The sequence below is a fragment of the Bactrocera neohumeralis genome, chromosome 3 (genome assembly GCF_024586455.1).
Source record: "Bactrocera neohumeralis isolate Rockhampton chromosome 3, APGP_CSIRO_Bneo_wtdbg2-racon-allhic-juicebox.fasta_v2, whole genome shotgun sequence".
Classification (NCBI taxonomy): domain Eukaryota; kingdom Metazoa; phylum Arthropoda; class Insecta; order Diptera; family Tephritidae; genus Bactrocera; species Bactrocera neohumeralis.
In genome coordinates this window covers 57,598,214-57,611,133 of record NC_065920.1, presented here as the reverse complement: position 1 = coordinate 57,611,133, position 12,920 = coordinate 57,598,214, and the positions used below count along the sequence as shown (strand labels likewise).

At 37.4% G+C, this 12,920-nt stretch overlaps 1 protein-coding gene across 1 annotated transcript in view; it reads right to left on the bottom strand.

Annotated features, from left to right (window-relative positions):
* The window catches only part of LOC126753730 (limbic system-associated membrane protein), a 93,780-nt gene that overhangs the window by 46,646 nt on the left and 34,214 nt on the right, over positions 1-12,920 (bottom strand). The window contains exon 4 of the mRNA XM_050465400.1: positions 5,633-5,840. Within this exon, the coding sequence (XP_050321357.1) occupies positions 5,633-5,840 (208 nt within the window). The remainder of the gene's footprint in view (positions 1-5,632; positions 5,841-12,920) is intronic.

Sequence of the window (12,920 nt, the reverse complement as noted above, 5' to 3'; positions counted from 1 at the left end):
AAGTCAAAGAGAATACTGCTTGGCAGTTTTGAGACGTCTACGTAAAGCAATTCGAAAACTAACGTCATTTCCTATTGATCAGATTTGTGTCAGAAAATCCATGAACTTTTTAACACGATAATGAGTTTTCATCTTTAAACATTAATGTGTTTGACTTTTTGGCTTAAAATGCAGCGAAAGACATGGTTCAGCAACCATATATGCCAAATTGGGATCATTGTGGCATTTTTAGGGCTTTATAGCTTCGATCCAACCGAAGTTAACTGTTTTACTTGTATTCTTTCTGTAAACTCATCATGTCGCTTGACTCTATCACAAAAAAGGCTCTCGCATATTTGCATTCATCTGTTTACTCAATGCACACTCTTTTGAAAATTCGATTGCTCCCCACAAATTAGTAATAATCACTATGGTGTGCGAGTCAATTTAGCGCACACGTTTACTCCAGCAATGTATTGCCTTAATTAAATTTCCAATTTCCATGAAGAAGCGAAAGCCTGCGCTCCAACACACGCACACACATGCATATGCAACCAAAAGCGAACCATAAATGTCGGTATGTACATATATGCTAATGCGCGAGTATGTGTTGACCACAAATAAGCACTTTAATGCCGCGCAAAGCCTGGCTACAGCTGTTTGTGAGAGCCCACACATACCCACATATGAATATGTATATGTTCATGTGTGTTGCTGTGTCTGTATGTGTGCGCGCGTGTTTGCCGCTGCTTTCACTTACTAAGAGGCACAAACCACTGCATTTACGGCAACATGCTTCGGCATATTTGCAAGCCAAATTCGTTGCAGGTATATTAGATTGTGCATATAGACAGGCTGCGGCCGTGTTGTTGCAACAGCAGGTGCCCGTTTTACGCGAAATGGTGAGAGACTGCCAGCGTTTAACGTATTAAGCGGGAATATTTAATGCAAAATCAACAAGGCCGCTGTGGTGCGGCGGCACACGATGCATATATTGGAGCGCCAAACAACCGCACAAACACACACACAGATATATGTATATATCTCCATACGCTCATCCACATTTCCATATCCATGCTACCACTGTGTATTACACACGCTCCGCTAGATAAAAACAACAACTACAACAATAGGTAGCACAATCGCATGGCCAGCAGAGGCATTTAGTCCACACTGACCACCAATACTAATAGTCAACAATGCTGGGGGAGCGACATTGTCGTTAAGCACAGCAAATGAGTGCCAATAACAACAACAACAACATTGTGTAAGTATGTCTGACTGTGTGTGAAGTTCGCTATTAGCAAATGTTTGTTTGTAAGCCAGTTTGGGAGTTTTGGGAACAAAAGCATTTGGTCGGCTAAGTCGCCATGCACCGCTAGTTTGCCAGCGCTGTTGGTTGGATGGACAAGTCAACTGAGCTTACATAACTTGTCGGTCATAAGAGTGGGTCATAGTGGTGTGGGTTGTTGCTTTGCTTATACATACATACATATCTCTGCGCCATTGTTACGCACTCAAAGCGGTCTGTGTATTTTAGCTTTGCCCACATGTTTGGCTGCCGCCTTCTGCATGCCTTTCTGCCTTTCGTTTTACCCGCATACACGGCAGAGTTGCTTGCAATTGACCTTGGAAATGGTCAAAGCAAACCGTGCTGGTATGTAATCGTACATTAGCAGTTGAATATAATTTAATAAGCGTACGTGTTCTCTTCTGCCTATTGTACATATTACTATATTATAGCATAAGTTTTGATTACTAATTGTATTTGCCATAAATTGATGAAAGCTGTACCAACATATGAATTGTTGAAATTCTAAACTTCTTTGAGTATATATATTACCAGATTGGGCTACTGAACACATATTTGGCTGTCAAAGGTGGGATGCTCTTTATATTTTTGGTTATGAAGTACCGTCTTTGAAATTGCGATCTTGTTTGCAATGACTGAAATTTTTAAACGATTTTCGTGTTATTTTTTTGTGGAAGAGATGAGTTTTTATACTATACTATAACTATGTTTAAAATGTACTATTCTGATTTCATCTTTTTCATCATCACTTCGACTAGTTGTGTCCTCCAAAATCTTTAGGCGCACCACGTGCGTCTCATTGACACTAAGTATTCAGCTAGGATACCTATCATTGACCAATGAACCTTTTACGTTCCACTCTGGGTCAGAGGATTTCGCAACTCCACAAGCGCTGGTTGCTGACTAATGTGTACTGAGCTCCCGTGAAGTCGCGTATAGATTCAAAGTTCGATTACACAAAGACAGTATCTTGATGCTAGGAAGGTCAAGCACTCATAGCACAGAAGACTCCTCTTCCAATATTCCAGTCGAGTCTTGACCCGCTCTTTAAAAAAATTCATTGCACCTTCTCTCCAGCGACTGCGTCCCAACCACATTGGTTTCTCTAAGTGTGCGAAGAAGATGCCGCTTAATATGTCCAGTTTCCGGTAGTAGAAACTGACGTGATAGACCAGAAAAAACAATTTTTGAGATAAAAATAAAACTACGCTATCAATTACTTTAAAATTTTAAGGATACACTACCGTGGGCAAAAAATAGTAAGACTTTTTGCATTAAATTTCGCGCGAAAACCCATTTGCACAGAGAACTTCCATTAAATCTTGTGTGTGGAATCACATTTCTGGTGCCGAAACATTTGAAATGTTAGAAAAGTCCTTCGGTGATAACTGTTTGTCGCGAGCAAGTATTTTTGCTTGGTATAAATTATTCAGAGAGAGTCTAGAACGTGTTACGGCGAATCACGTCCAGCACGGCCATCAACATCAACTGGTGATCAACACAAAAATCTTGCTGGCTTTGTTGGAATTTCGAAAGAATTAGCGAAAACCATTTTGAAAGATCATTTGGGCCTAAGAGAAGTGAAAGCACGATTGGTTTTAAAATAATTAAAATTTTTTGGAAAACACCGTCGCGTTAACGGCTGTGAAACAATAATTTCTGACTAGCAGGATGTCATGAAACGCATTATTTGAATTATTACTGGCAATAACTCTTGGATATACACTCTCGACCTGGAATCAGAAGATCCGTCAGCCGAATGTCGTGGCAAAGATGAGCTGAAAAAGCGATCGGAAAGCAAGAATATGTTGACAGTTTTCTTTAATTATCGAGGTTTTGGTGCACTCCGTATTCCTTTCAAGTCATTTGTGCGAAAACTTTCGTAAGAAGAGGCCGGAATTAAGGCCCGACCGTCACCACCGTCACCTACTGTATTGATTCTTTGTGAGTTTTCCGCCAAATTATCAACTAATCGTATCACAACCATCATATTCGCCTGTAAGGTTTGTTCTTTGATATTATATATGATTTTACGTTACTAAGAAAACTTTATTTTTTAATGATAAACTTGCCTCTCATACCTGCTAAGTTCCATACCGGTCATATGAGTACTGAGGACAATAGATTGGTAGAATGAGGCTAAAGAGGCTGGTACGGACGTAAACAAAAAAAAATTTAAATTTTATGTTTGGATAGCCGTAAAATAAAAACAAACAATGCATCTTCTCTTAAAACCAATAACGACGGTGGTAAAATTCCTTCATGAATTGACAACGGTGAACAAAACATTGAACAAATTGATTAACTATATGATGTGGAAGTTCTTATTGGTACATACCAATGACATAAAAATTGCAAAGTGGGCAAATTCACAGAAAAATCGAAAGACCGGAAGACATTAAAGCAGGCATTGCGGGACCACATACCAAACTATCCATATCAATTGAGTCTTTGTTATAAGTCAGTGTGTAGATAAATCTCCAACACAATTATCGCAACTAGCGTACCGCTATACTTAACGATAGTCAGGTGGCACTAAAAGCGATCTCTGTTTCAAATCACTTTTAGTGGAGGAACCGCCTTTCAGTTTGCAATTACGTCCAAAATGATGGGGCCGGAATCATGCATTACGGTGGAGAGGAGATAGTGGGGACAGAATGGCACTGGCAGCAGGCGGCAGGAACGCACCACGCCAAGCTACTACTAGGAGGCTACAACCTTGCAAGATTTAGAAATATGATCAAGCTTCCCCAAGACCAATCTCGCCTCCTTGTCAGGCTTTATTCAAGGCACTGAAGGCTCATGAAACACTTGTCTAAATGGGCATAGGCTTTTGAGCAAACAAACAGGGCACTGAAGGCTCATGAAACACTTGTCTAACATGGGCATAGTCTCTTGAGCAAACTGCCGACTTTGCGACAAGGAAACTCCAGAACACCTGATTCTAGGTTGCCCAGAAATTCATAGAAGCAGGCTCAAGACCCTAGGTTCCATCTACATGGACAGGGATCACATCACCTCGGTCGTGCCAAACAAGCTTCTGGCATTGTTCAGAGTTCTGGATCTTTGTGACCATATGTGATATACTTAGGAGAGGGCACAATAGACCACAGCCTCAAATATTTTATATTTATCTTACATATTTGATGCAGCTGACTCCATCTTATTTCTAGGTAGCTTTTATTATATATCTCATATACAATTGTAGCCATAAAAGCCTCAAACAGAAGATTTGAAATTTTAAAAGCTTAACTAGAACTTCTACGACCTTTAGTGTAGACGTTTATTGATTCATATTTCAATATTTTTCACCCGCGTGGGGAGAAGTCTTAGAATTACTGCATATGAAAATAATATTTAAGTCTATTCAATTGGAATATTGATTTTTAAACTGAAAATTCCAAATTGTAATTATTGCATTACATGCATCATGCGCTAGTTTCCACGTATATGCATCTGGTGATTTTTGGTTTCTGTGCTAAAAATGATTTTACTCAAAAATACCGGTATGAAATATTGCGCTTGTTCTATTTCCCCTCTGCTATACTTTACGCTAGGCTAGCGCAAATTGTCGTAACTACCTTTCCAGCTGCAATAAATTCACTTTAACCATGCCACAAGTTTGTAACCTATACCCTGCACGCTAACTGCATTGTCCGGCTTGCCAGCCCAACCACCTGCTCTGTGTATAATTTCCCTCCACAAATTCGGTCTCCACTTTGCAATATAATTCTTTTAACAATCGGTAATTTGTGGTTTTTGCGGTCGCATTTTCAGTTGTTTTCACATGCTGTTTTATTTATAGCACCGCTTTCGCGCACACAGTTGCCAACACAAATGTGAACACAGCCATTAAATGTTATTGTGTTGGTAGCAAGTTGACCGCTACAGCCTTTTAATTGCATATATTAGGGGTTTTTCGCATGGTTGGCTGGCTACCCGCCTGACTGAGTGGCAACGGTAGTTGGCTGATTTTCTGCTTGGATTTGCACCTGGCCAATTCTATTATTATTTGCCGTGTTGTGCTTTTCATACTTTTATTTCGTGTTTTCGTTTCACCGGTGTTTATAGCTTTTTCACTTTCCGGTTACTTTTTCCGTCTATAATTGTTGATTGTTTTGTCATTGGCTAGCGACTTGCAAATGAGTTTTGCTTTGTTCAAATATTCGCGTTTCAATTTCTTTTCGTGAAAGTGACCCGTGTAAGTTGTTGTGCAATAATTCCCTAAGTTAAGTTGAAACAGTTCACTAAATTAAGTTGAAATAGTTCACTAAGTTATGTTGAAAGAATTCACTAAGTTTTCTCTTTAATAATTTACTGTGAGTATTGACCAACACTTACCTACCACATCCAGATAGCCCATTTGACTTTTCATTGGGTCCGTATTTATTTGACACATATACCAGCCTTTATCATTCTCCTTGATATCTTTGATTTTCATAGTCCACGTTTTGTGTTCGGAATTTGTTATGCCGATGCGTTGATTTTTTGTAATCACATGATTTTGTATGGTCAAAATTGTTTGTGTATCTACACGCAGCCACGCCACCTGAAATACATGAGGGGAAATTTTTTCAAATGAAGGTGTAAAGATGGAGGATATGCTATTTTTATTGACAGATATAGATATTTAAAACTTATAACATATCCATCTAAAAAGATATATTACATAAGTTCACATTTCTGTAAAAATTAAAAAAAAAGTTTAGGAAGAACTTATGCGTACTTTGAAGATATAACCGAAAATTTCTTTAAAAATCGGTGATCTACTAATATTGTACATCGATATACTAAGATCGCATATCAAAAATCATAAATGTTGTTAATTATTAATATATAATAAAAAAATCTAGTGACAAACATTATAAATTTTTAAAGGACGAAATGTCAACAAGAGATCAAACTTTTTATTTCATATATAACCTGAAACAGTTATATATTTAATATTCTGTTTCTTTGTCTAACATCAACAAAAGAACTTATGCGTACTTTGAAGATGTAATATATTTATATTGATATACTAAGATCTCAAAAATCATAAATGTTGTTAATTATTAATATACCATAAAAAATCTTATAACAAACATTATAAAATTTTTTAAGAAGCTATTAAAGGGAAATTCCTCTTCTGTCACAAATCATTTATATTACACCTCATTTTCTTTTTTTAATTCTTCTTCTTTACATAGAGCAGTGCACGACATTCGGTCTTAGACCAAGCATCCGTCACGTAAAAAAACCCACAATGCCTTTTCCTAATACTCTTTATAAAATCATTCTATATCATATCGCATCATATTAATAGGCAATATTCCACATTACAGTACAGTCATCCCATCCATCATTTTCATCACATCCTTTCATATCATGCAATATTACATCACATCAAATTTAAATATCATCGCTACCCACTCCCTTGATTTATTTAACTTAAAGTTTATTTGTTTTGATATTAAATCAGGCATAAGTACGTCTCTTCGAAACGCATAAAGGACATGCAAGAATTTTTATAATATTATAGTATAATAATCCCTATGTAATATCACATCATCATCACATTATTGCTCATCGCATCCCAATATTATCATGCCACATCATATATATATTACCATATAACAATACTGCCTCGTATCATTTCGTATTATACTGCAGAGTCATATAACATCGTAGTTTTACATCATTTAACACTATATATATCACATCGTATCTTACAATATCACAATATTTCATGTCATATCATACCATAGTATCACCGTTTTTTTAATCACATATATATTTTCACATAATAAATCACATCGTATCATATCACACGATATCATTTCATAACGTTCAAAGCAGGACAACATACTACAAGATTTCAGAGCACTGCGTATCACGTCACAACAAGTCACATCACATAATATCATATATACTGTATCATATCACATATCACCCCAGAACATATCACATCATACTACTAATCATCACGTAATATAATCATACATTTTTTCTACTAACGCCTAATAACTGCATATGCGATATGCCTTTTACATAGCAACCCTCTATATTAAATTATAGCACATCACATCATACCACTTCCCATAAAATTAAAATATAATATATCACATCCCATTATATCATATCATCAGGACACATAATATTAGATAAAACCACATCACTTCTAACCACAAGATAATATGATATCGCCAAATCATATCACTTCACTGCATAAATATCACACAGTACATATTTTCAAACCATATAACATGAAATTATTAACATCACATCATGCTATAACACATCGTAGCATAGGATATCCTATTATAATACAAAATATCATGCGATATCACATAATATCATACTTTGGATATCATATAACACCAGATTGTATCACATCATATCAAGCCACATTACATCACATTAAATCAAATAATTTTATTTCTAATAAACTAAAAATATTTAATACCAAAACACATCAAATCATTCAAATCGTATAACACCCAATAATAACACACACGTTGATGTAAAAGAAAACTTCGCCGGTAATATCATAATTCTTAAATCAAATAACGGGTGATCCAAAGAAAGATACTTTTTTCAATAGTATTTTCGTGACAACAATTGTTGTGATTTAAGTGAGTACCTGCCGACGACGGCCTTATCTCACGGTGCTTTCTTTGAAGCACATAGATCAATACAATGCGTCTCAAAGTATAAATGCATTTTGCACGTATATTTGGTACCAAATTGGTTTAGGTAGATAAGAACACCTTTACCACCTTGGTCTGGTACGAGACCGATCTAAAACCTCTGCCGTGCTTTGGGTCCGGCACCCGGCCGCAGTGCGACTCCACACTGGGTTGAATTTTTCAACACTACCCTGCTTTAAACCACAGCCACTACGAATCGCCACAAGGGCTAACTGCTCCCCGTGGTACCAGGTTAAAGTCTCTGGTAAGAACTTGTAGCTTTTGCGACTACCAGTTGAGCCCCCACAACTCAATGACTGGTGACATTTGTCGCTTGAACTTCAAATGTCTTTATATTAGAATTTTATATAAAGTCTATAATATCATTTCAAGCTGAGTATTATGCTGACATTTCAAGGCAAGCCCAGAATAAAAGACATAGTGCATATGGATTTTAGTCGCCTCTTACGCCAGGCATATCTTACCGCGGGCAAATTCCGCAGGAGGAAGTATTTTCTTGACAGTTCAGTAGTGTCATTGAATAACGTATAGAAATCGTTCAACATTATTACTGTTAGTTAAAGAAGGTGGTTCGCTTCGCTAAACTTTTGGTCAACATAATCGGCCTACTGAGCATACTATTTGCAACACCATCACCCATTTTGAGACCCAGCAGTACACAGTGTGGTTTGTGGGCCGGTGGACTCATATGCCTTAGAATGTTCTTTTGAATGATAATAAATATTCTCCATTACATTTGAAGTTAATGTGTTTTTTCTTTAAAAAAGTGCGGAACTTTTCACAATCTTTAGAATGAGAATCGATCAGAAAAAAAAATCTAATGTCACACAAGGCTTAACGACAACAATACAGAAAAAAAGTAAAGAAAGAGGAAAAGAGGTCATCAGAAAACCTGTAAACAAGTGCAAATAAAAGATATATCGAACAGCGGCCTATAAATAACAACAAATTATAAAATGTAATTTCCATAGAGTCTCCAATCAGTCAGATTAATTTACTCTGCTTAGTTTCCTTGTTAATTTGGGCACAGTTCCTCTACCTTAGAAGAGCAGAATTAACATAAAATTGTTTTGAAAACATTGTAGTCCCCTTTCAACACTTTGAAAGCAGTTAAATGATGAGTTTGCCATATCTCCACAAAATTTCTTTGATCATACGTTCACTAAGCAATACCATTATTATGATTAAAGCCAACTCGTCTAGACCGAAACTGAAAGCACAAGCGACCTGTTGTCTCATATGCAAATAAGTAAATGAAGTGAAAAGAATCAGAGACAATTGGACAGGTAATGAATAAATTTAAAAACAAATAAACAAATGGAGAAGCTGAAAAAGCATACACACAAAAAACAGGCGGAAATGCAAATGATGCAAACAATTACTTAAAATAAGAGATGTGGAGAAGGCAGTTGTTATGATAAACACAGCCAATTCTTGGAGGATGTGAGTTGGAGTTTTGAAAATAATAATAATAATAAATGTGATGTGGAACGAGTGTGAAGAAAGAAAGGTACATATGAATAGTAGATAAAGAGGTAGAAATGAGACATGTTAAGGGTAAAATAAGAATAATCGCTGAGTGTTGAGAAAACAACTTGAAACAACTAAAATCATAATAAGAACACTTTGATTTACAGTACTTTTATATTATGATGTATGTCGCTGGACTATGAATAAAGATTATTACCCTTAAGGCAAAACCACTCAATGCTCGAACTGGTGATATTATTTGGTAAGCTTTAGCGAACAGCCGATAGACAACGCAGATAAGAGATGTTATTCTAAAGTCAAGTGCTTCTTAAAAAAAAAACATATATAAAAACACTTTTGTCCCACATAAACATTAAATAATAAGGAAGCGCTAAGTTCACATGAAACAGAAAACTTTATAACCTTGCAATATGCAAGGATCACAAGCAGGAAAATACTTTTAGGCAAATCGGGTAGGCAAAACTTGGAGGATGAAGTCATGTGTAGGGAAGATGGCGTCATGTGTAGAAGCTCACGTAACTGAGGAAAGTTCTCTGATCGCTATTCACTTGGGAGTGGCCAGAAACGATTCTTTTACATATGGCTCAAGCAGCTCACGACTTCCGGTCTTTGACCAAGTATCCTCTGGGTAGCGCAAGAACATCCGTTTGAAGGCGATCTAAAATGAGAAGGCGAAACATTCCCTCCGCAGGGTTGTGCGACGGGTTTGGCATCCGCCACGTAAAAAAACACACCCCATAAAAATTAACAATCAGCATCGGATGAAAGACCTCCCTTTTGATGACGACCATGGAAAGCACATTAATGATAACGATTTAAGGGCATGCACCTAGAATGTTCGGTCCCTTAATTGGGAAAGTGTCGCTGCCCATCTGGTTGATATCCTCGTGAAAATAAAGGCGGACATCACCACCGTCCCAGAAATGTGATGGACGGGACAAGGACTGAGGCGAGTATGGCCTTGTGGCATTTACTATAGTGCCCATGAAAAGGTGTGCAAATTCGTTGAGGGATTCGTGGTGCGAGAGAGACTCCGTCGGCGAATACAGTCATTTATCCCGGTGGATGAACGTTTAGCTGATTTGCGCCTACGCTCCGACGGAAGAGAAGGACGATATGGCTAAAGATGCCTTCTAAAAGCGCTTGGAGCGCACCTATGAGAGTTTAAAAATCGACTTTAACGCCAGGATGGACAAATAATATGTCTTTTTCACAACAGTAGGTAAATTCAGCCTCCACTAGGAAACATACCTAAATTTGTTGAGGCTGATCGACTTCGCTGGGGCCCGAAATATGGTTATTACTACTAGTACTAGATCCCAGCATAGAAAAATTCATCAAGCCGCCTGGCTGTCTCCAGATCGAAAAGCCAACAATCAGTTGAAGACAAAAAAAAGAGAGAGACCGAAATGCGTGAGTATGAAGAGTTAGACAAGCTGGCCGACAGAGATACTGCTTGAAAATTCTACGAAAAGATGCAGCGACTAATTGAAGGTTTCAAGGCCGAAGTATACTCCTGTAGAATCCCAGATATGGTCTAGTGAATGATACCTAGTCTGAAACTATAGAGGAAACACTTCTTCAACCTGTTGAATGGCAGTAAAAGCTTAACATCAGGATATGGTAAACCCGATTCGCCAATCGATGACGGTAGAGCGAACGCTCCATTGCCCGACCATAAAGAAGTTCGACTAGCAATTGACCGTCTGAAGAACAACAAAGCGGCGAGAAGTAACTGCCTTTATGCCGTTGTGTCTGAATTTGGTATAACCGCAAAACTAAAATGGCTGTGTAAACTGACGTTGAGCAATACCAAGAGCTCCGGGAGATTCGGGAAGGACTCTCAGAGTTGTTCGACACTAAACGAGGTTTTAGACGAGGCGACTTCGTATCGTGTGACTTTTTCAATCTATTGCTGGCGAAAATAATTCGAGCTGCAGAGCTGGATAGAGAAGGTAAGATCTTCTATAAAAGTGAACAGTTACTGGCGTACGCCGATGATTGATATCACTGTCCTCAACAATCGCGTCGTTAGATCTGCTTTCTCCTGACTGGATAAGGATGGTGAACGAGGACAAGAAGAAATATCTTCTGCCATCAATTATACTAACGTCGCACTTGTGACTTGGCACCTACGTCACTGTTGACATTAACACCAACAACAGTGTCGGTCTCGAAATCCAATGCAGAATAACTCTTGCACTCAGATGATACTTCTGAAAAGTAAAATGCTCTCTTGACGAGCAAAAACCAAATTCTATATGTCACTCATCATTCACCTCCTGCTATATGGTGCAGAGGCAACGAATTATTTAGTGATTACGTTATAAGTCGTTCGAAAGGATTTTCTGAGAAGAATTCGAGCAGTAACTTTTTTCGATAGAACTTGGGTTACATTATTTGCAATAAATAATTTATAAAAAATTATATAGCCTATGTTCACTAACACAAGTGTAGTTCTCAACGGTGAAAGCATTTTTCAAATCCGTCAAGTGGTTTCGGAGGCTTCTCAGTTCAAACACAGAAACAGTTAGATCTTTTCTCCTTAAAATATTAGTATAGATAACTATATATTTAGGTGATTCCTACAACCGTTAGGGGAACAAAACTATTTAACCTTGTAAAAACATGTTGCGAGAGTATAAAAATTTCAGTAGAAGAACGCTTCAGCTATTAAAACCACAAAGAGCGAAGATCCACTTCATGTAAGTAGCATTGAGTTGAGAATCTCAAAATATCTCGAGTGGAATTCGCCACAATGAATTGAACAAATGAAGCATAAGACTATAATAAGCAACAAACATGTTGTGTTTTTGTGATGATAAATAAAACCACACTTCCTCTCACTCAATAAAAGCTAAGAAAAAAGTGACAATACAAAACGGAAGAAAAACGCACGACAACAGGAAGTTAGTAATTGTACAGGTAAGGAAGAAATTAATGAAACAAAAACAACAGCAATACCACAACACACACAAGAGCAAGAAAATATAATAAGCACAATAAATAAATATACACCATAATAACAAAAACACGAAGCAATTATAACAAAACCAGGAAAGAGAAAAACGTGGAAGAAGTGGAAAGGAAGAAGAAGTAGCAGCAGAGTTGAAGCTTCATTGGTTTGCTCACAAGAAGGGTGGCGCGGCACTTATGCGGTAGTGATTATGTGGAATGAATGAAATATGAAAAAGCATCAAATAATAATGACAAACAAAAGCAACAGCCACAACAACAACACTAACAAGAACAACCACCTCAAGCATAACAAACTCTTAATAAACAATAAAACTCCACACACACATAAACATCCAAGAAACACACAAAATATTTTTTCCATCAACGGTTATATGAAACCGTTGAACACATATATATATACACTAAATACAAAACGGTCATTGTTTTGCTGTGGTAGGGCGCTGCCATTCACCTGTATACCGTTAAGCGCC